Raw genomic sequence first — 25,281 nt, 5'->3', positions numbered from 1 at the left:
AAGTCAATTAAACCACATATTTACCGAAACAAAAGACATGCAGTAACTGTTTTATTCAATATTCCGAAAGAAATGTATGTAATGGAAATTATTTACCAAAACCACTTGTGCATCAAACGATTTTTACCAAATTTATACACGTAAAAGCAGGCGACGTTTTGCGCGGTGAATATGCTTATTTATTCAAAATCCCATTCATTTAGAAAAACCTTCTAAGTTTTATCAATATGGAATAATGGTTGTTATTTCATTTACTTTTTGTTTGTTTGTTTGTATTTGAAGATTTTTTTCGTCAAATAATCGATCACAGATATATTTTGTTTCTAGATGTTTAACAATATCCTGAAATTCATTACATGACGTCACAAAGTATATCGGTTTTTAGATTATTCTAAAAATAACTGTGCAATATGCTTTTTGCTATCTATCGTTTTCTCTCTACCTTCGAAAATATAGTTTAACATGTGACTATCCCTAAACGAATCAAATTTATTAAAATATAATGTAAAAGATTGGTGGTATTTCTGATCATGACAATACCTGAGATACAATATATTATTAACTATTTATATCATAATCATATAGTTAATACACTATCTATCACAACATCATAATGTTTAAAATTTTAAAAATCTACAAGATAAAAAAAGTAAAATTTTGATAAATAAAATTCACATAAAACATTAAAGGAATAAAACATATACAAACTAAATAAGGACATTTACTATATTTTTATAGTGAGACAGCTGATATAAATATCATGTGTTTCTATGAGCTTCTGAATTTAAAGGGGCACTAGCTACGAGATATATAAAAAATCTAAAGTAAGATTTTTTTTGTTCAATCAATAATGAAAGTGAAATAGTGAAATAGTAATTCGCTTTTAGCAGCCAAAATGGTTCAATTTTGTCACATTAAGCTTAGAAACATTGATAAATAATTATTCACTTGCAAGTGAATAATTCGACCTCATTAAATCCGTATTCATGTGAACTTCAATTTAACCCCCTAGCTAGAGATTGACAACGCATGCATTGTATGTGTACTGGTTATTTAAAAAAAAAATTGTCAACAATGAAAGTGAAACTACGGTTAATCATTTGATTACTGATTCAATCATCATAAAATCATTCTTATACGGTTAAAAACAACAAGAAACATATATTTTCAATCTATAAAATAAAATCAAACAAACTAAAAAAATCCAATTGCACATGTTGGTTTAATCTATTCATATCTTTTTTTATGTTTGCATCGCTCAAATGGTCCGAGGTCAAATCGATAGTTAATTAGATGGGATATGTCTGGACTACAATACACACGAAATGAACCTACATATTTTCTACCCCATGCTCTGTAAACTATTTATTTTAGACTTTTGATAGTTTGGATAATTGTTTTACATGGTTATAAATCAAATATGAGAATTTGAGTCAAATCGGTGACCATGAATTGGACAGCTAGTGCCCCTTTAAATACAGGTATCACCTCTCCGTAACATTAAACTTTAGAGAAGATTTCATGAGGAGTGGTCAATGTGGTCATGACATCATTTGAAATCTGCTTTCCACAAGCAAGTTCAGTCTCTTGTTAGTCTATATTCTATTATTTTTTTCCTTTGAAGGTTCTTCCTTTCATTAACTTCTGTATTTAATGGGAAGTTACTTTATTTCACTGATCAAAATTTTAAAGATATTTGTTGATATTTACAATATAATTGTTTCACAGAAAAAAATAAATAGGTCAACATATTTTTTCTGAGCTACCTGTGTTCTTTAGTAAGGTTTTCATATTGGATTACTTTCAATAAGATAAAGCGATTCATCATTTCTACTTGAAAAATTAAAAATGCACCAGAAAATATTTTTATGACAAGTGAGATAACTCAAATTACTCACACATATCTGTTGGTATTTTTTTTTAACATTTCCAGTCTTCCAACAGTTATGTTTTATTCTGAATTGTAATAACTTCTTGGAACAGCATAAAATCACATGCAGCATACTGAACATGTGAAGTGTTACCATGTGAACTGGACATTATGTGACCACGCTTTACAGGGTTGATTTGGGCAGCTTTGTAAAATATCTGACCAATTCTACAATTTGAAATGACAAAAAAAATTGCAGTTTAATCTGAATTTAAAAAGATTTGCAACAAATGGAGAGAAAAACTTACAGTCAAGTTAAGAGTAACATCTAGCATGCAGTCCCAACAACTGAACCTGTCATTCAACTGGTAGTTCATATCTAATTAATACAGAATTCATCTTTCCTTTATTTATATATGGCAAAAAATTGAGTTCAAAACAAGATTTAGCTGATTATTTCCCTATATAAATATTGAAGGTTTACCCCAAAAGAAAAAGAAGCATTTAGGTCCTTTTTGGTCTAAGAACCCACTGGTATTTGTTAAATCTTTGAAAGTACATAAAAGAAATAAAAATATTGAAAATATCAGAAAATGAATAAAAAATGTGGAATTTTCAATACTGCCATGGCAGTGACATCATAATGAAAAATCTGTTTATAGAGGATGAAAAATATTCTACAATGTATATCAAAATATTCTACAATGTATATTAAAATATTCTACAATGTGTATTTTATCAAAATAAAATCTCTGAAATTTGAATTCCTATGATGTTAATCTTTCTTCTCTCCACGTCTGAAGATGACTTTTTCAAGTCCCATCATAGGTGATTCAAAAGCTAATGACGCTATGAATGCTGCAGCATACGACAGACACATGTTTGGTAAAAAAAGATACATCTACAAATAAACAATATTTATATAATGATAAGGAGCATATCAGTATTTTACAATTGGAGCAGAAGTAAATGCTTTTAAAAGTTAAATCTTGAAAATATAAATAGCATAACTGTGACTTTATAGGGGCTTTTTTATATCACTTTTAACTTGTTTCTCCTTTAATAAGGCTGGATTAAATTTGCACATACCAACTTGTAGAACCAAGATGAAATTGAATGAATTTTTATCATTAATATGCATACATATGCCATCACTATAGAACAAATTTTGGATTTAACACCATCCAGTAAACTGGTGGTATTCGCAAAAAGTATAATAAAACAAAGTCTAGGTTTTCCTTGATATTTGACAATATACTATCTTGGGATGTTCGCTACTCTGTTAAAAAATAACAAGCTTTTTAAAAGACTATTATGAATTGATAGTATATTAATAAAGAAACTCAAAAAGTAGAAAAAAAATGGAGGGTCCGTGTGCTCATTTTTGAGATATAAGCCATTGAAAATTTGGCGGGAAATAATTCTCTCTAGATTTTTCATATATTTAACATTGGCACCTTATTTGTTTCAAAAACTATGAAAAAATAACAAGAATTTTATAAAATTTTGAAAAATGGCTTCTTAAATTGTATGTAATCAAAGAGCTGAAAGCTCTGAAGAAAAATGACGCCACTGTCTCTAATATTGGAATAGTTTTTATGCAAGTCTTGATTTTCACATACCGTAATTAGTTTAACAATGCAACATGTATCGTGAGCATATAATTGATATTCGTATATGTGTGTGTGTGTGAAGTGAAGGTGACAACTGGCTGGTTTTTTAAGACAAATGAATAGGTCAAGACTAGCTGAATTGTACAAATAAATACCGTAGAAAGGCTTGTATATTTCTCACTGGTACATAGTCTGAATCTGGGTCCGTTCGCTTCCATTCACGTTTGCGCCCACTCATTTTCACCCCTTTTACTTTCACACCCTACATTGTTCGCACCCAATCTTAATTGGTTTTGTGTTTAATAACTCTGTAAGCAAGTGTTTTCTTATAAGTATAATTGTTGTCATTGTCTCAAAATAAAGTGAGACAGCAATTTTTTTTTTGTGTTGAATAAATCTTAATCATGTTTTGGATAAGGTATTGCTAAAAATAATAATAATCCTTTCTAAATAAAGTGGTATTTTGTCAACGTTTTATTTTGTGTTGAATAACTCTTAATCATGTTTTGGTTAGTGTATTGCTATAACTTGTTTCATTGACTTGTTTCAAAATGAAGTGAGATTCTGACTATGTTTGTTTCTGCGTGTTGAATAAATTTTATCATGTTTTGGTTATATTAGTGGATTGCTATGTTTTATTGTTTCGTTGTTTCAGATCAATGGGACCAAGCTGTTAAAAACAATTATCTTTTGTGTTTTTTCCTTTTAAATCTTCAATGTTTTACTCATACCAAGCTATAAATACATTCAGTATTTACACCAAAGCAATTTAAAACAACAACCATGATTTTCCAATTATTCAACTTGAATTTGAATTAAAATTGGGCGCGAATGAGTAGAGTGTGAATGTGCGAACGTGTAGGGTGCGAAAATGTATTGGGCACAAACAGACCTGATACCACACAGTCTGAACCCCCTTCTCCCACAAAATATTAAGTAAATAATCTTTTTGTTACTGCTATCAAAGGTCTAATGAAACTCAGATAGTTTCAAACATTTGTCAAAGAATTCTAGTCAAACTGGCACCTAGTTAAATTGGCACCTGGACAAATCAGCACCTGGTTAAAATCGACACCTGATATAGTCAATTCGTCACCCATGTTAAATATATATTTTTAACAGTATTTTTCGCAATAGGGTAAAAATAAGAAAGGGGTTGCCAGAATTTTTTTCAGTATTTAAGCAAAAAGAGTTAAATACTAACTTTCACATTTTTGGGTGTTCATGTACATTTTGTATATATTTATTTTTCTCAACTAATGACTTTTTTGGTGTATTTTTAATGATATATATATATATGAATAGTCCAAATAATTATTACGTCTGGCAAGGCTTTTTAATTTTATTCTGGAACACCTTCCTATAACCGCAAGGCTATGTTAATTTTTTTTCTGGGACGCCTTCCTACGAACGTCGTATGAAGGCGTCCCAGAAAAATAATAAAATAGCCTTGCCAGACGTCATAATTATTTGGACTAATACATGAGATATTGTGTATTTTTCTGCATTATTTCAACCAGTTGAGCATTTTACAGGATTGTTGGTTTAATGCTGTTTAAACTTTACTGAAAGACAAACACCTTAAATTTGCTAATTATTTGGCATGAAAGTTTGATTTATTGAAAGGGACTCATAGTTTTCCATTTTATTTTAATAATTGACTTGTTTTTACAATTACACAAATTGTCTAATATTGTTAAAACAACAGCTTTTGTAAGGGCTTCGTTGTTTACCTTTATACACTACATATTCACTTTCGTTTCGTGGTTTACCAAAATACACAACAACATATTCACTATGTACTTGGTAACAGTAATTAATTAATTGAATAGAAAATATTATAACAAATATTATTGGATGCCGAATTGACGTCGAATAGGTGCCGATTTGACTAGATGCCAATTTAACCAGGTGCCGACTTGACTTGTACGTTTCAATTCCTCTGCGATCGTTTGCGGTATTTTCTTGAGAAAACCTATTTTCCATCATCAAAGAGAAGAAGAAACTGCTTTAAAATGATTCTGGAACGCTTCATGATTGTTAAAATAAGTTTAATTCACTCAAAAACAATTTTAAAACTTGCGATTAAACAGGAAGTTTCCAAAGCACGTGTAAAAGAAGAAATTAACCGGTGAGAGTGGAAATCCGTATATGACAGATATCCCTATAGTACGACTTTGAAAGTAAAACAGTTCAATCCTTTTGTAAAACAATCTTTAATATACCTATCACATTAATGTTTGAAGGGTCTTAAGCTTATTCAAACCATATAAGTCGGTATGAAACACCAAAACGGAATGAACAATAACCGATTACGTTTTGTAGTTTACAAATTTTAAAACTGGTTCCCGTCAAACTACAACACTTTGTTCGAGTGTAGTGGAATACAAGCAAAAACCAGTGTAAACTGGGTCCTGGCTGAATTAATACTACACAATGATGCATAATGATAACACAAGCAGATTCCAGTTTGTATGGAAAATAGGAAATACGAAACCAAGCGCGGTAGGCAGAGAAATGTAATGAAGTTCAGGTCGGCAGTTATGGAACAATGACTGCGTCATTTTCCAATAATAATGTGAAAAGAAAAGTGGGGGTTAGTGGGCAATTCTTTTTTATGTTAATACATGGATAAAACCAGAGGATTCCGAAAATCTGGCAAAAATTCAAAAAATAGAGGAGCAAACATCCTTAAATCAGTATTTTGACATTTTGTTACTTGTCTTTTTAACTTAAACAACTGTATAATGAGTCAAGTCCTTTTCAATTGAATTATTAAGTTTAATATTGTTGTGTAAAATCTCTTTCTTAAGTTTGTGGTAGGATTGAACATTCATAAACATTTAATCCTACAACATACTTTATATGTGTCTGTCCATAAGATTATAAGTTGCGCTAATGAAACTTACCACTGTCAGATCTGAGAAATGGAGAAGTCTCTTTTGTACATTGCTGAAATAATACATTATTATTGGATGTATCAAATACGCACAGTATGTCAGTCTACTCAGAGGAATGAAGGCTTTCCACGATAAAATAGTGTTCACATAACCTGAAATATCAAAATATTTTAGATATACCACTGTAAAAAGAAGAAAGATATTATTTAATCCAAAAAAACAAAACAAATTGTAATAGTATGCAAAAGTCTATCATGTGAACATATGATCTAAATGAATAAAAGTTTGATACTTTTGTTTTTTACTTTTTGTCTGATATTCAAAATCCTTTACTTTTATCCATGTAGTGATTTTGAAAATTTGACCAATAACTCCTTCTTTTCTTTATATCATAATTTTATAACATATAGTAAAAAATTAAAAAATTGAAAACTTTTCTGATAAAATAGTTGTCATTTTTCAAAAATGAAATATAAATGAAAAAATTTGCCATGAAAAATTTATTTTGAGAATCATTTCCCACCAATTTTCAGTTACTTATTTCTTAAAAACAAGAAACTTTCAATTTTATCTGCTTTCTAAGTCCTATTATTTATATATACTGTCAATCTATAACAGTCTTTTAAAAAGTATGTTTATTTTGAAACAAAGGAGCAAACATAATTCAAAGAACAAATTTGATCAATTGTAAATAGTATGGGAAAAGTTTCATAATAAGTTTAGTTTTAGTGACGATCATTTTATTTCTATTCTAAAAATAACTAGCATAACCATCTTATGAAGCAGGAAATAAGCAAATACTTATTGATGTACAAACTTATGGGATGAAATTTCCAATTAGCATCCTTTGCCTTGCAGAATTTTACACCTATTTTACACCTCAGATAGATCAAAGATATTATTAAATTCATTTAGTTTATATTTTGTTAATACATTCTTAATAAGATGGATTCATTATTGTTCTGGATCCTTAATTATAGTTGAGTTTTCATTGGTAGGAAAAAACAATTAAAAAAAATTACCCATCAGATTGAATGAACTTTAACAGTATGCATAAAACAGATTTTTGTTTACCTCCATTTCCAGTGGCACAAGCAAATATAACCCAGCACACACAAGCTCCCCATAATGTTCTGTGAACTGTATTATATAATGCTGCAACGTTGACAGACATTGGATGACCATTTATTTCATCATACAATCCATACAGAATAATTATAGCTAGTCCTGCAGCTACTATCCATACAAACAGGTTGATATACTACAAAATATAATTTTTCAAATAAAAAAAACATGGAGAAAGTACATACACAAACTATCTTTTAGACATCATTACTCATACCAAGTTTGGTATAGTTTATATAAATTTCTATTGAACCTGGTGTACTGACTTGTCAAATTTTAAAAGATCACATCAGACAAATACACCTTATCGCTATTTAGTCCATTCCGGGAAAAACAGTCATTTATACAACTTCCTGTTTGGGTCACCGGCCGAAAAATGGAGGTCACCAGTAGTGAGCTGAGGGAGAAAAAACTTTAAAAAGTGATCATCAAGAAACTTTGATATAGTATGATCCACTTTTTTCGAAATTAAAATTGAAGTAAAAAAACTTTTTTTTTGAAGTATTTACGGTAGTTTAAACAGGTCTCATTAAAAAGTATCATGCATGGTGCATTGTTTAAACAGGGTCCCAGATAGCTTCAACTGGATGAAAAAGTTGTGTAAATTTAGAACTTATCTGGAATGGAATAAATAGCGATTAGGTGTTTTGAACCTTGGATTACTTCGTATAATAAATAGCTGTGCCATTAGCACATGATACGTCTTGCACAATTTCAAAGAAAAAAGTTCAATTACTTCCCAATGTCATGTTAGAAATTTATGAAAACCAAAAGGGAGCTTACATCAATAGATATAAACAATTCATCAAAGTTTCATGAGAAATGCTGAAGGCATTTTTGAGTAATCGTCTGAAAACTGGAAAATCTCCCTTTTTAATGAATAAAACTACATCACTCAGAAATGTAACATCTAAAATTTATAAAATTCTAAAGGGAGCTTACATTAATAGATATAAACAATTCACCAAAATGTCTTGCAAACTGGTGAAAGCATTGTCGAGTTATTGCTGAAAACTGGAAAATCCCCCCTTTTTTAATGATTAAAACCACAATACTCAGAAATGTAAAATCTTAAATTTATAAAAAAACAAAAAGGAGCTCACGTCAATAGATATAAACAATTCACCAAAGTTTTATGCAAATTGGTTAAAGCGTTTTTGAGTTAATGTCCAACATGTTAACAATAGACAGACGGACTGACAACACTATACCATAATGAGTTCGTAAACGGGAATTTAAAAATGATCAAGAAAGGTTTTCTTCCATGTGTATGGGAGATTTTATACATTAACGTTACTAAATTGAGTAAGATTCAGAGCAGAGCAATTTCAAGGTTTTAATGAGAACTATTATTACCTATTGTAAGAAATTTTTTACTTAAAATTAGACATTTTTTGGTGTCTTACTACATCTAAAACAAGAATGTGTCCATAGTACACGGATGCCCCACTCGTACTATCATTTTCTATGTTCAGTGGACCGTGAAATTGGGGTGAAAACTTTAATTTGGAATCAAAATTAGAACCAGATGCTCCGCAGGGCGTAGCTTTATACGACCGCAGAGGTTGAACCCTGAACGGTTGGGGCAAGTATGGACACAACATTCAAGCTGGATTCAGCTCTAAATTTGGATTGTGATTAAATAGTTGACACACAATAGGTTTCTGACACAGAATGAATGTGTTCTAATGAACTTAAAATTTTTGTTTTCTCTTAGAGCAATTCCCTATGCTGTTGAATATTAATCCTCTCAAAAAAATGTTTGAAGAAATTTTCTTTTTTATTTATGAAATTTCAAATGAGAAAAATTGAACCCAATTTTTTTAATCACATCCCCCTTTCCCTTATTCCAAAACTAATCTCAATTAAAATTTCTAATGGAGTTTGCAACAATAACTACTCATTTAAATACATCATAAAATATTAAGATGTAAAAAAAACTGCTTGTTATCACTGAATGGTAAAGATTATTTTAATTTATCAGTTGGTAGTAAAAAGTGAATATACATTGTATATTGTATATAACAAAGATTTAACTTGATTCTGGACAAAGAAAGATAACTCCAATTAAAAAAAAATCTTGCTATTGCACAATATTTTGCAATTAGATATTTCTTGCTTACTATTCTGGACAAAGAAAGATAACTCTAATTAAAAAAAAATTTGCTATTTCACAATATTGTGCAATTAGATATTTCTTGCCATTGCGCAATACTGTGCAATTGAAAAGACTTGCTATTGCACAATACTTAATATAATAATTTTAGATCCTGATTTGGACCAACTTGAAAACTGGGCCCATAATAAAAAATCTAAGTACATTTTTGGATTCAGCATATCAAAGAGCCCCAAGATTTCAATTTTTGTTAAAATCAGACTAAGTTTAATTTTGGACCCTTTGGACTTTAGTGTAGACCAATTTGAAAACAGGACCAAAAATGAAGAATCTACATACACAGTTAGATTTGGTATATCAAAGAACCCCATTTATTCAATTTTTGATGAAATCAAACAAAGTTTAATTTTGGACCCCGATTTGGACCAACTTGAAAACTGGGCCAATAATCAAGAATCTAAGTACATTTTTAGATTCAGCATATCAAAGAACCTAACTGATTCATTTTTTGTCAAAATCAAACTAAGTTTAATTTTGGACCCTTTGGACCTTAATGTAGACCAATTTGAAAACGGGACCAAAAGTTAAGAATCTACATACACAGTCATGACAGTTAGATTCGGCATATCAAAGAACCCCAATTATTCAATTTTGATGAAATCAAACAAAGTTTAATTTTGGACCCTTTGGGCCCCTTATTCTGTTGGGACCAAAACTCCCAAAATCAATACCAACCTTCCTTTTTTGGTCATAAACCTTGTGTTTAAATTTCATAGATTTCTATTTACTTATACTAACGTTATGGTGCGAAAACCAAGAAAAATGCTTATTTGGGTCCCTTTTTGGCCCCTAATTCCTAAACTGTTGGGACCTAAACTCCCAAAATCAATACCAACCTTCCTTTTGTAGTCATTAACATTGTGTTTAAATTTCATTGATTTCTATTTACTTAAACTAAAGTTATTGTGCGAAAACCAAGAATAATGCTTATTTGGGCCCTTTTTTGGCCCCTAATTCCTAAACTGTTGAAACCAAAACTCCCAAAATCAATCCCAACCGTTCTTTTGTGGTCATAAACCTTGTGTCAAAATTTCATAGATTTCTATTAACTTAAACTAAAGTTATAGTGCGAAAACCAAGAAAATGCTTATTTGGGCCCTTTTTGGCCCCTAATTCCTAAAATGTTGGGACCAAAACTCCCAAAATCAATACCAACCTTCCTTTTGTGGTCATAAACCTTGTGTTAAAATTTCATAGATTTCCATTCAATTTTACTAAAGTTAGAGTGCGAAAACTAAAAGTATTCGGACGCCGGACGACGACGACGACGACGACGATGACAACGACGACGACGACGCCGACGCCAACGTGATAGCAATATACGACGAAAAATTTTTCAAATTTTGCGGTCGTATAAAAATCATATCATAGGGAACATGTGCACTAAGTTTCAAGTTGATTGGACTTCAACTTCTTCAAAAACTACCTTGACCAAAAACTTTAACCTGAAGCGAACGGACGCACAGACGAACAAATGGACCCACAGATGGACAAACGGAGGCACAGACCAGAAAACATAATGCCCCTCTACTATCGTAGGTGGGGCATAATTAACAGTTATTGTACCAAAAATATTCTTTTTTTTTATTTTTTATTTATTTTTTCAATAGTCAGGATTTAACATCACCCTTACAGCACCACCTGACTAGGGTGTTACAGGGTTTCAAATATATAACAACAATAGACTATTGTTTTATCAAGATTTACACAAACTAAAAAATAAATATTTTGAAAATCTTTTTTTTTTTTCTCTCTCTCTTTCACACTCTCTCTCTCCTTCTTTCTCACTCTCTCTTTCTCTCTTTTTTCACAATCTCTTCATATAGAAATATCTATAGATTATTTTAAAATAGAAGAAAAAAAAAAAAAAAAAGGTTTACATGTGCTATGCATATATTACATGTTGTTTGCTCTGTTCCATAAATAGGTCAAAAAGATATATATATTGATATAAATTTGGTTGTTAGATTACCATTCAGGATAAATAATTAGCATAGGGGCCCAAAGTTTTTCAAGTTCAAAAACTTTGTTGTATTTTCTTGCTGTATATAACTCTAAGTTATAAAAGTTTCTCAGTCTATTTTTTAATTCAATTGCATTTGGAAGCTTTTCTTCTAGCTTGCATTTATATATGTATTTTTTGGCAAAAATTACAAGAAAATTTAAAAATAAGCTTTCTTCTACAAAACCAAGAAAAAAGTTTTTTTTGTTAAAATCAATGTTAACATAGAAATTTTTCAGGCAAGCACAAAACAAATATAAAAAATTTGATGTCACTTGACAATCATAAAATAAATGTCCAATAGTTTCATCTTCACATCTACAAAAAGAACATAACTTTGTATCTTTGATTTTAATCTTATATAAAAATGTATTTGTAGGAATAGTCCTATGTAAAAACTTATATTGGAAATTATACAAATATGTATCTCTACAACCTTTCTGAAGTATACAAAAGTATTTTTTCCAGTCTTCAATGTTAGAATGCAGCTCATCCTCCCATTTTGAAAATTTTACAACTGGAGGATGTGCACATTTTACAATAAGATTATTATATATGAATTTGATATTTTTACTGCTAGTAATTTTCTCCAAAAAATGTTCCTGCGGAGTAAAATTTTCTAAGTCAGTATCAGTGTTTTCCCTAATACACTGTTTTACCTCCATAGGGATATTTGATATTAAACTGTAATAGTGCATATAATTATTTGTCTGAACTTTTTGTTTAATCTGATCAAATGTGAAAAAATCTCTTCTTTGATGGTCAAAAATGTGACAGAGGTTTTGCACACCGGCAACTCCCCATCTGTTATATAATGAGAAATCTTCTGTTTTCACAAAATTCAAGATATCCATCGAGAGACACTCCTTGACATCAGTTTTAACATGTGGTTTAGATGAGTGTAAAGCTTGAAAAACATCTTTCCAAAAAGGATTGCTGAGTTGATTTCCAATCTCTAAAAATTTGAAGTTTTGTAAAGAAAAAGATCTTGCACCCCCAAATTTTTTCAATATCAACTTAAGAATATTTTGCCAGTCCCCATTCAAATTTGAAAAAAATCGCCTCACCCAACCGACTTTAAGATAAAAGTTGAAAGATTGTAAATGAACCATTTTCAAACCTCCCTCCTTTTTATCTGCAATCAGTGTATCACGTTTGATTTTTTCTGTTTTTCCATCCCATATAAAATTAAAGAATAATCTGTTGATTTCATTCAACATGGATTGACATATATTAGGTAAAGATGTAAGCAAATGAATCAATTTCGGAAGTGCAAGAGTCTTAATAACAGTAACCTTGCCAAGTAGTGTTAGCTTCCTATGCTGCCAACTTTTCAATAATTTTGAAATATCAATGATTTTTGCTCTGAAATTCAAACTGGGCATACACTCTAGATCCAAAGAGAAATTTAATCCTAAAACCTTAAAGTTTGAACAGGACCAGCTTAGATTTGTTTCAGGACATAAAACCAAGTCAGAATATCTCTTACTTCCAATCCAAACAACTTTTGTTTTAGTTGTATTTATCTTTAATCCTGAGACTTTGTGAAATTTTTCAAAACAAGAAAGGGTCTCTTTTAATGAATCTTCACTTCCATCCAGTGTAAGAAACGTATCATCTGCATACTGACTAATGAGTGGCAGATTCCCATTTATATTCACCCCTTTTATTTTTGGATTCCCTTTTAGCTGTATGGCAAGTAATTCCACCCCAATAATAAACAAATAGGGAGATAACGGGTCCCCCTGGCGACAGCCTCTTTCAAGGTTGAAAAATTGGGACATATTACCATTATTAATGACACAGCTCTTTGCATCTGCATAAAGCACATCAAACCATTTACAAAAAGAAGGACCAAAATTAAAACTAATCAAAGCCTGCTTTAAAAACTCCCATTCTATAGAATCAAAGGCTTTTTCGAAATCTACTAGTAATAACAATCCTTCTATATCATTTTTTTCTAGATAGTGCATTAAATCATATAGAAGTCTAGTGTTCTCTCCTATGAATCTCCCTTTCATAAAGCCCTTTTGTGTGTCACTAATAATGGCGAACAGTACCTTTTTAGCTCTACCAGCAAGAACTGCAGATGCAATTTTCATATCTGTGTTCATTAAGCTGATCGGTCGCCAGTTACCCATGTACCTCCTATCTTTCCCTTCCTTAGGAATACAAGTAATAATACTTTGGTATTGAAAATCTGAAAAATGGCCCAACTCATATCCAAATTGCAGAGATCTAAAGACAAATGGACCAATATCTTTCCAAAAAAATTTGAAAAAATCCACTGTAAATCCATCAGATCCTGGAGACTTTCCATTTTGCATCTGTTTTAAAGCTTCCCCACATTCCCTAAAAGATAAGTTTCCCTCACAAAGAAGTTTTTGTTCTGCACTGAGTTTTATGTCATGTTTAAAAAATTGATTGTCATCATTACTGAATGACTTAGATGTATAAAGTGTCCTATAAAACTGCTCCTGTTCAAACAATATTTTAGATTGATCAGAAATTTGATTACCTTGGTCATCAATGAGTTCAGTCATGGTTTTATTTAAGAAGGCTTTCTTTTCTAACTTACAAAAATAGTTAGTGCATCTTTCTCCATTCTCATGCCAATTTACACGAGAACGGAGAATAAGGCCCTCAACTAATGTCTGTCGTCGCTTCTCTAATTCACACTTTTTCTGATTGAGTGAAGTCACATTAATTTCACTAGGGTTTAAATTTACACTGTTTTCTAAAGACTGGATTTCTAACTCCAGTCCCTTGAAAACATCTTTTTCTTCCCTTGATTTTTTAATACAGTGGGAGTAGTTAGACTACGAATCTTCATTTTTAGAACCTCTAAAAATAGCTGATCACTGCAAGATAACTGAACATGAAGAAAATCTTCGGAATCACCCCCAGAGAAATACTCAGAAACAGTGTCTCTGATGCAGTTTATAACTAAATCTCCATATGCAGGTTCTCTTAAAAGCTGAGAATTAAATTTCCAGTATCCTTTGCCCCGCTTAGCTAAGGATGCTGTAAAAGTAAATATAATGGCAGAGTGATCTGTCCTGTATCCAGGAATAATTTTTGTTGATTCCATCAATGTAAAAAGGTCCTCAGATACAAGATAATAATCAAGACGGCTCTGTTTAATGGGAGATTTCTGACGCCATGTAAATTTTCTATCACTAGGATAACAAGTCCTCCAAGGGTCTAACAGCAAAAGTGTGTCCTTAATTTCATCAATCTTTCTCCTGGAGTTGGGGTTTCTGTCATGTATTACATTATAAGTATCTTCATTCTTATCCTGCACTACATTCCAGTCACCCAAGAAGATGAAACTTGTATTCGAAAATCTCATAGTTTTCTGTAGGATATCACAGAAAAAATCTGGTTTATCTGTGTTATAACCATATAAACATACCAAAGTTAACCTTTGATCGTATAGAGTCACGTCTAATATGATGTATCGTCCATGTTGGTCAAAAATATTCTTGTACCTAGGACTAAGACATGATCCTTGTCGTCAATATTTAGAAATGAGCCAAGGATTTACCCTACATGATAATTTATTTTTATGGGGGGATGGGGAAAGGAAGCCTTCAAATCATATAAATACACATGTTTCCATATATCGGTCACATTAGTAATTTTCAAAATTATTGTGCTTCTGAAATCATGGTGATGTAACAAATGACCTTTCTGCACTAAATTGTCTAAACTTTATACAGTATTAACTTTATATATCTATATTTATGAAACAACAAATGATAAACCTAACTAGAGGCTCTAAAGAGCCTGTGTCGCTCACCTTGGTCTATGTGAATATTAAACAAAGGAAGCAGATGGATTCATGACAAAATTGTGTTTTGGTGATGATGTGTTTGTACATCTTACTTTACTAAACAGTCTTGCTGCTTACAATTATCTCTATCTATAATGAATTTGGCCCAGTAGTTTCAGTGAAAAATGTTGATAAAAATTTACAAATTTTATGAAAATTGTTAAATTGACTGTAAAGGACAATAACTCCTTAGGGGGTCAATTGACCATTTCTGTCATTTGACTTATTTGTAAATCTTACTTTGCTGAACATTATTGCTGTTTACAGTTTATCTCTATCTATGATAATATTCAAGATAACCAAAAACAGCAAAATTTCCTTAAAATTACCAATTCAGGGGCAGCAACCCAACAACGGGTTGTCCGAATCATCGGAAAATTTCAGGGCAGATAGATCTTGACCTGATGAACAATTTTACATCATGTCAGATTTGCTCTAAATGCATTGGTTTTTGAGTTATAAGCCAAAAACTGCATTTTACCCCTATGTTCTATTTTTAGCCATGGCGGCCATCATGATTTGATGGCCAGGTCACCGGACACATTTTTTAAACTAGTTACCCCAAAGATGATTTAGGCCAAGTTTGGATTAATTTGGCCCAGTAGTTTCAGAGGAGAAGATTTTTGTAAAAGATAACTAAGATTTACGAAAAATGGTTAAAAATTGACTATAAAGGGCAATAACTCCTAAAGGGGTCAACTGACCATTTCTGTCATGTTGACTTATTTGTAAATCTTACTTTGCTGAACATTATTGCTGTTTATAGTTTATCTCTATCTATAATAATATTCAAGATAATAACCAAAAACAGCAACATTTCCTTAAAATTACCAATTCAGGGGCAGCAATCCAACAACGGGTTGTCGGATTCATCTGAAAATTTCAAGGCAGATAGATCTTCACCTGATAAACAATTTTACCCCCATGTCAGATTTGCTCTAAATGCTTTGGTTTTTGAGTTATAAGCCAAAAACTGCATTTTACCCCTATGTTCTATTTTTAGCCATGGCAGCCATCTTGGTTGGTTGGCCGGGTCACTGGCCCCGTTTTTTAAACTAGATACCCCAATGATGATTGTGACCAAGTTTGGTTTAATTTGGCCCAGTAGTTTCAGAGGAGAAGATTTTTGTAAAAGTTAACGACGCCGGACGCAAAGTGATGGGAAAAGCTCACTTGGCCCTTTGGGCTAGGTGAGCTAATAAAAATGACAGCAGATCACATTGGTCTATAAGGTGAATTCAACAATTACATAAAACAACTATTTTGGGTTTATATTATGCAGTTGTCATTCAAGTATTCTATATTTACCCTGTTAATCCGACATTTACAATTAGTTCTGTATAGCACATAACCTGTAAACATTCCCACTAAATAGGGTCCTATACGGCAGTATGGTTTGATGTAGTAATAATCAAAGTAGGAAAAGAAGTCACCCCTACAAATTTAAATCATTAATAAAACAAACATATAATCCATTACAAGTAATGTTAATGAGTGATAGATGATCAAAAATGAAACCCAGCCTATCTTAAAGTTAAAACTAAAATTATTTAATCTAAAACTAAAAACGTTTCCCTATCAGTAAAATTGTTTCAGTTAAATGTTATCTAGTGTAGTAAATTTTGTACTGTATAATGTTTTCTGGTGCAGGAAAATTTGTACTGTATAATGTTTTCTGGTGCAGTTAAATTGGTACTGTTTAAAGTTATCTGGTGCAGTAAAACTGGTACTGTTTAATGTTTTCTGGTGCAGTTAAATTGGAATAGTTTAAAAGTTATTTGGTGCAGTAAAATTGGTACTGTTTAATGTTATTTGGTGCAGTAAAACTGGAACTTTTTAATGTTATTTGGTGCAGTAAAACTGGAACTTTTTAATGTTATTTGTTGCAGTAAAATTGGAACTGTTTAATGTTATTTGGTGCAGAAAAATTGGAACTGTTTAATGTTACCTGGTGCAGTAAAATTGGTAACATTGCATAAGGAATAGATTACCATAAAAAGAAACAAAACATTTAATCTATACAAACCCTGCTACAAGGGATGGTTTCATGTTGTATGTTTTTGATATAACTCCAGTTGCAATCCATGATCCCAACAAAATCACAAACATCACGATACCACCTATTGCCTTGGAGCTGTAACACATATTGTAAAAGCATTAATTTATAATACTAATATGTTATAGCAAACACTTTATATGAGATCTTTCTTTGAGTTTTCTTTTTAAGGAGAAAGTAAGATTATGCCATCTTTTCAAATTATGTGTTAAATGGTTACATTTGGTCAAATATTTCAATTCTAAAATGTTTTTGACATCACATAGACATTAAAATTGATGTTTCTTTTATACAGCTTTAAATAATACTCACAAATTTTTAAAAGGATTGAAGAATTGAAAAGAATTATCATTTATCATGCTAATAGATTATTAGTCTAACTAGACAGGAAAATTTATCAGAGAGGTCAGAATAAATCATAAAGCTGAAGGGATAGAAATCACTGATGGAGATGGGTAGTCATCATTTGAAATTTTGAAATCCTAAACTGTTCTTCAAATTTCTGCTGCAACATGAATTGTCTGATTTTCTTGGGGTTCAGAATCTTTATTTCAACATTGTTAAACCAATAATTGTTAACCTTCCTCTTACCCATAAAAACCTCATTTTATGTTCTTCAGCATTTGTTTTCTATCAATAAATTGTCCTGATGATGCCACCATAAGTGGCAAAACATGTAGACAACAACAAAGCATTTCCTTGCAGTAATCCAGGATGTTGTTTTCGTTTTATAGTTTTATAGTTTTATTTTCCAGAGGTTTTAAGACAAGAACAGCATACTCTGGTATCCATTCTGAATACTCTACCAGCTTGTACCATTAGAAAGTGTTAGTTCATGTGTATATTTTAATAAAATCGATCAAAAGTACATTTTCCACACATCAACTACACATCAACTACACATCAATATCATTATGATAAAAACATAAACTGAGAATAAGTTAACTTACAAGAAAAGTGGAATTATTATTAGTGGACTGATAACAAAAAACTGCATATCATTGGCTAGATACCATGTCCATGCCATACACTACAATAAACAAAATATTACAATATGTATTTATTCTATTCAGGTCATAAAATACAATAAACAAGATATTACAATATGTATTTATTCTATTCAGGTCATAAAATACAATAAACAAGATATTACGATATGTATTTATTCTATTCAAGACAAACTCTACAATAAACAAGTTATCCCTAATGAAAGTTTCTGTATCAGCCACTGCACTACAATAAACAACTAAGTACTGGGTAAATGCGCACATCTATATGATTGATAAGAACATTGCCCTCATTCAGATTGAATTATCATTTTAACCAGTAAACCAATGATTGACCCTTTCACTAACCTAAATTAAATAAATGTTAGTCAGAAAATTTTTACACCAAAATGGTAACATACATTTTTAGATGATCTTTGATATTTTGATTGATCTGTCAGCATTGCCAATGATATTTGTCAAAACATCTATCAAAGGGATTTCATGACTTCTCACAAACTGTTGGTTTTTTTTTTCAAATTTGTTACAGTTTGTTTGAAAAAGCAATTAATCATATAAAATTGCCACATTTTTCAAGGATGGTAATATGTTTGGGTGGCAATAAACCAAGGAAAATCTTATTTACAGAAAATGAGACTTAGGAATCAGGATCATATATATTGATGGGACTTGACACTATCTAATCGTAGCCGATTTTATTGTCGGGTCATAGTTAAATAAAGATGCGATACAGAAACGGAAACGGACATGTGTTCGCTCATAACCCTAACAATTTCTAATATCAATAAAATGTCACTCAAACTAAGTTTTTAAAGCGATGCCAGTGTATCTAGTTTGTGATCTGTCACTTTAGATTTGTTATAATCACTTACATGTCATCACAGAAGGGTATAGAATGCAAACAGGGTAATGGCGTCCAATTGCACTCCAAAATTCACAAACCATTAACACTTCACATCAAATAAATCACACTTATATTGGTCATTTTATCTGACAAAATATTTCTACTTTATGATAAAACTGAGATTTTATCAATTTTATACTGAAAAGCCTATCAGATTCATTTCCCGTTAGATATACTGTTTCCAGGAGAAATGTACATGTGGTATAGAAGTTGTTAAAATATACATATAGCATTCACAACCATCATAGTATAAAAAAAGAAGAGAAGAGCCTGTGTCCCTCGCCTTGGTTTGTGTGCATATTAAACAAAGGATACAGATGGATTCATGACAAAATTGTGTTTTGGTGTTGGTGTTGTGTTTGTAGATCTTACTTGACTGAACAATCTTGCTGCTTACAATTAGCTCACCTTCGGGTCAGGTGAGCTAAAAATGAAGGCTTGATAGCAAATAAAATGCAATTTCAAACTAAATACATAACTCCAAGGTGTATAACTCTTTCAAAAATATTTGATCAGACATTGCTGATATAAACTTTTGATATAAATTTGATAAACATCTGCCAAGATTTTTTTACACATGAGAGCGCTAACAATGCAATTTTCCATAAAATAAATATTTCCAAGGCATTTTGTAGACAGGGCATTAAAATGTATTCATGTACTACTACAGGTATATAATCCCATAAAGATCTTTAACATACATGCTTTTTACTCATAAACTACAACTTCCTGTGGCTTTCAAATACTCACCTGTGAACTTGTATCTTTCAGATTGACAAAGTTGTTTATATAAAAGAAATTGTAGTACCAAGCATCCTTACAATAGTTCACTTCCATTCCATCTTTTTTCCAAAGAGGACCACTTCCAATGTAAGGAAATAATGACACGTATACCATCAACACTAACATATATGGTGGAGTTAATCTGTAACAGAATTAGTCTAATTGACTTAAATAGTGAAATTAAGATTAACATAAATAGTGGAGTTATCTTGTAACAGAATAATAGTGTCAATAATTCCACTGTATGAAATATTGTACAAAAATGTTAACAAGACTTTTTCCTCAAAATATTGAAATACATGTACTGTAATATTTCAGAATAGACTTCCTAGAGAGAACATCAACACACACATACACACAACCAGTAACACTAAATCATATTTTGCATTCCTTTCATTTAAACAATTCTTTATAATAAACAACACAACTTCATGATAAATTACCTTACATTAAAGCCTGAAAATTTTCTGATGTACAGACAGATGGACAGACTAATGGTCGGGCACACAGATAGGAATAAATATTGCCCCAAACTGTTGTTAGTTTATACACCAGTTACAAACAGGCTTTTTTATTACCTTTTTTTTTAATTTGAACTCCCATTTGTTTTTGTGTTTCCGAACTTTTGGTCAACTAACCTAAACTATGATCCAAATGAATTTTGAAGTCAGTGAAAGTAATATCTACTTTATAATTCATCTGAAGGGGCTGCTGCAATAATAACCTTTACATACATTTTGTAATTTTTTACAATGGTGTTCCGTAAGTACTTTCCGAGGTTAGCTAATTGACTATGATTTCAAAATACAGACATGTTCCATTAACTTCATAATGGTTGATTTGGCCATTGGAAAACAGCATAGCTAAGTCTCTCTTTATGATTCTGCCAAGGGGAGACAAAAACTGCTGCTAATTTTTTTTAATTTTCCTAATCACTTTCTGCATAAGTGATGAATAATGAGATCCATTGTTCAAGCATTTTTCAGCAACTATGCCTGTCTTCTTCCATGAATCCTTGAGGTCAAAAAATTGGACAAAAAATTGTCAATGTTGAAATATTTTCCTTGGAATTGCTAATTTTTAAGAATGCTTGGTAACAGTTCACAAAGAGCTCAGTTCTAGTGAAAATATAAAAAAAATATGATAGAACATACCTCCAGAATCTATGGAAATAAAACATAAACCAATTTATCTTGCCATCTTTTTTCTTCATCTCCTTCATTATTAGGTAAGTTAACAAGAGCCCACTGAAATAAAAAAAATATAAATGCATTTCCTACTTGATGTTAGAACCAGGAACAATATAATGTAATAATCCAATCAAAATATTGTAAACCCTGTTATTCTATTTTTTATGATTTGAAGACTAAATCTAACTTTTAACTGTACAAGTTTTATTTGCATTTTAAATTAAATCATATCAAAGTTTTAAGCACTGACTGTAACATGGCTGTGTAGGAAAATGTATAAGTTGAAAACTTCATTAAAACTTCAACAATAAAGATTCTGGAAAGGATATCCTGAGGAGATTGCAAAATTTCACAAAAAATGAACACTGCATGAACATGCTGGAATGTCTCGTCTGCTATACTGACAAATTTCTTTTTCCTTTACTAGTAAGAACATTTTCATAAACTTTAAAATATACAATAATTCGATGCATAAGCCTGTTAATTTATTTTTATTCCATTTATCATTTATCTGTTATTACATCTCTTTGCAAAGTCTTTACATCAAAGGACTGTCCTATTGTAGGAATAGTTCTTTAACTTGGTAATGGGGGACATGTAAAAAGTAACCAATATACATTTATTTTTTGTTGGGCACAAGTTTTTGTGAATTATGGAAAGATTGTATGTTTGTGGATAATTCATTTCATGGTTTTGCAGAAGTCTACATACAAACCTACATAAAACTTATGCTTTGTTGAAAATCGTTATCTGTGGTTCACCTTCATCCATGAAATCCACGGAAAGATGTATCCCAGGAATAATAATGAGTCCCCAGTAAAATATTTACCTGAGAGTGAAAAAGGTATCAACAGACACTAAAGCATTCAGTATTGCTCCAAAAGTCCATCTCTTGAACATCAGTATAGTAAATGGAAGCTGGTTATCTACAAATATAATATTGTTTTGTACATTGTACAAAATTATACAGACAATTTTTTGTTTGGTTGTAATTTTATCACTATAAACATTGACTTTCATAATTTAAATCAAATTGTTCAAGATTTTATTTATCAAAAGGTAGTATCATTTCTCTCTCATTTCTACCCAAAATTCTTCTATTAAGGTGGCTCCTTGGTACAAACATTTCAGCAAAAAATTAAACCTTTGTTTTTTTATTACAAGTTTTATTTATTACACTATAAGTTATTACTTTATGATATGGTACAAAAATCAACCCTAAAAAAATGATTCGGTTTGTCCCCAGATGACTTTTAAAATGTTTGTATCATTCAAAATGCTCCAAATTATCTCCCTTTGGTACAAAAATGCTATTTTTGGCATTAAATTTGAAATATCTTTTTTAACTCATGGGTGACCTATATTTTTTATTATTGTTTTCAAATAAGCTGTTCATAAACTAAATAATTGTAAAATTTAAGCGATTTCTGTAATTAGGTTATTTTTTTATTTCGATATTACATCTATTTCTCCTATTAGTTCAACAGAAAAAAAGGACATTAACAAAAATGTATGCTTCTTCCAAGGGCAGATTGTGAGCTTAAATGAACAGTGACCCCATCTTTTTATTTCATTTTTCTTTTAAGTATATGATAAAGTTCATTTATAAAAAATTATAGCGAAATCCTATATTAGAAAAAAATTTTGATTTATACCCAGGAGCCCCCTTAAGATAATGATAGCTTTAATTGATTAAAATGTAAGCCATGAATTACCGTATCAACAGTGTATATTGCTACTACAAAAAAAAAAGTTCTACCATACATGCTAGAATACAAACATGGAGGAACTGCAGAATAGTAGCACTGTAAAGAAATTCTATGACTAATACTATGAATACTTTTTACTTTTTACTGTTTTAAAAAAATTTTAATTTATTAGTACTAAATTTCATGTAAAAAAGATTACTCAGAATTTCGTGAATTCTCAAATTTGTGGATATGTATTCTAAACGGAAAATTTCCTTTTCATAGGGAACAACATTTTGTGGTTCAATCTAACCACAAAATCAACAAAAATTGCTACCTAGAGACAATAAGTTGTTACAAGAGATATACAAAGTGGAAAAAGTTCTTAAATACATGCAACTTTTTTCTGCTAAAAAGATTTTTGTAAAATTAACAGAATTATGACTCTCTTATGAGTTATAATAATGCATACCAGAAATTGGTGAAAATATTCCATAGGTATGTCCTAAAATGACCCATGACATGCTAATAAATCTGATTCCATTCACTGCATTCAAACTTCCAGCAGATTGATCAGTACTCAAAATTTTGGCACCATTTGTGTAAATGGAGAATGATAGTAGAAGTTTCCCAAGTAATCCTATAAGATAAATAACAATATCAATGCATACCTGCAAGGGGAGATAAAAATACGTAGGTATGTCCTAATATCACCCATGACATGCTAATAAATCGTATTCCATTCACTGAGGTTAAGCTGCCAGCTGATTGGTTGGTACTCAAAATCTTTGCTCCATTTGTGTATACAGAAAAGGATAAAAGGATTTTTCCAAATGTTCCTGTAAATAATATAAGCAATGTGTCCTGTTTTACTTACACTAATTTTTGGTTTTTTTTTCAATAAAGGATGTAACAATGCAAAATAGAGAAGATACCAATGGCAGGTCTGTGGCCAGGAATTTCCAAGGGGAGGTTACATAAACTCAACTTTAACAGTTACAATTCCAAATTCAAACAGAACATTGACTTGTCAAGTGCTTATTTGTTTTCAGGGCGGGGATTCAAACCCCTTGAACCCCCTGGCTACGGGTGTGAAAGGTATATTCAAAAACATAAGTTTAAAATGAACTTACAATGTTACAGCAAAAATGTTCTTTCTCCTTTAACTTTTCTGATAACAATAATTTCCTTTTAAACACAATATGACTATTAGGAAATAAAACGTATTTACCAGGTTTGTATTCCTGTGTGGTTTTATCTCCAATCAATGGTGTGTCTTCTTCTGCTGTTATTTTATGATGATAGATTTCTGTAACTTCACCATTTAGTAACCCAGCCATTGTCTGAGCTTTTGACTTTGGCCATTGTAAGTAAAGAACATCATAGACAGTACCAATTACCATAACAGTCATAAACAGTGACACTATCACTCTGTAACATTTCATAAGAAGACCATTTACATTTAAATATTTGGATCTTACGAGTCAAAAGAATAGTTTAAGTAAGCATAAAATTTGTTTAAAGTGGTGAACAAAAACTAAAATACAAACTAGTAATATACATATATGATACTAACTTCTGGCACAAAATACTACTCTGCAATAGCTTTTACCAGGTTTCCATTGAACCAAATGTTTAAGAATCTAAAAAACATGAGCTTCAATATCCAATAGGGCCTCTACAGAGTATAAATGGAACATATTGAAGATAGACAATGATAGAGTGTTAACAACTTTAAAATACTCAAATAACATCAAAGATAAAAAGAAGAAGGTATAATCTTAAGGACCATTTTTGGGGGTTCTTTGAATTTGAAATTCAAATAGTATCATTAATCTACCAAAGAGTACAATGTATCCTTCACTGAAGGATACTATTTGGTAGATTAATGATACAAGTTCACACATTATTTATAAGACATAAGTCTGTTAAGCATCAGTATTTACATTTTTTAATTTTGTTTTATATGCTTGTGATAGTGCTTCAAACTTTTTACATTTTGTGCAAAACAGCCTAAATTTAATATCATGTCTTTAATTTTTATAAGAGCAACTGCCTTACGCAAAAAAAAAAACATTTTCTATAAAATGCATTTTAAATTAGATGTTTATCATTATAAAATTTCATTTATG

General features: G+C 30.8%; 1 protein-coding gene across 3 annotated transcripts in view; it reads right to left on the bottom strand.

Annotated features, from left to right (window-relative positions):
• LOC139512619 (nose resistant to fluoxetine protein 6-like) overlaps window positions 1-25,281 on the bottom strand; it is a 499,632-nt gene that overhangs the window by 456,517 nt on the left and 17,834 nt on the right. The window contains exons 5-15 of one of the 3 annotated variants that reach the window (XR_011662313.1): window positions 24,381-24,580; window positions 23,821-23,988; window positions 22,291-22,387; window positions 21,426-21,518; window positions 20,239-20,413; window positions 18,528-18,607; window positions 17,548-17,655; window positions 16,830-16,956; window positions 7,458-7,644; window positions 6,393-6,535; window positions 2,552-2,771 (exon numbers count right to left, since the gene is read on the bottom strand). Coding sequence is in view for 2 of the 3 variants with exons in the window: in XM_071300363.1 (XP_071156464.1) it covers window positions 2,646-2,771; window positions 6,393-6,535; window positions 7,458-7,644; window positions 16,830-16,956; window positions 17,548-17,655; window positions 18,528-18,607; window positions 20,239-20,413; window positions 21,426-21,518; window positions 22,291-22,387; window positions 23,821-23,988; window positions 24,381-24,580 (1,504 nt within the window). In the remaining variant the exon portion in view is untranslated. Of the gene's footprint in view, window positions 1-255; window positions 2,772-6,392; window positions 6,536-7,457; window positions 7,645-16,829; window positions 16,957-17,547; window positions 17,656-18,527; window positions 18,608-20,238; window positions 20,414-21,425; window positions 21,519-22,290; window positions 22,388-23,621; window positions 23,790-23,820; window positions 23,989-24,380; window positions 24,581-25,281 lie in introns of those variants that run through there. The other 2 variants (XM_071300363.1, XM_071300364.1) reach the window with 2 other exon arrangements.

The sequence above is a fragment of the Mytilus edulis genome, chromosome 2, assembly GCF_963676685.1.
Source record: "Mytilus edulis chromosome 2, xbMytEdul2.2, whole genome shotgun sequence".
Lineage (NCBI taxonomy): Eukaryota > Metazoa > Mollusca > Bivalvia > Mytilida > Mytilidae > Mytilus > Mytilus edulis.
This window is presented reverse-complemented; position numbering and strand designations above follow the sequence as displayed.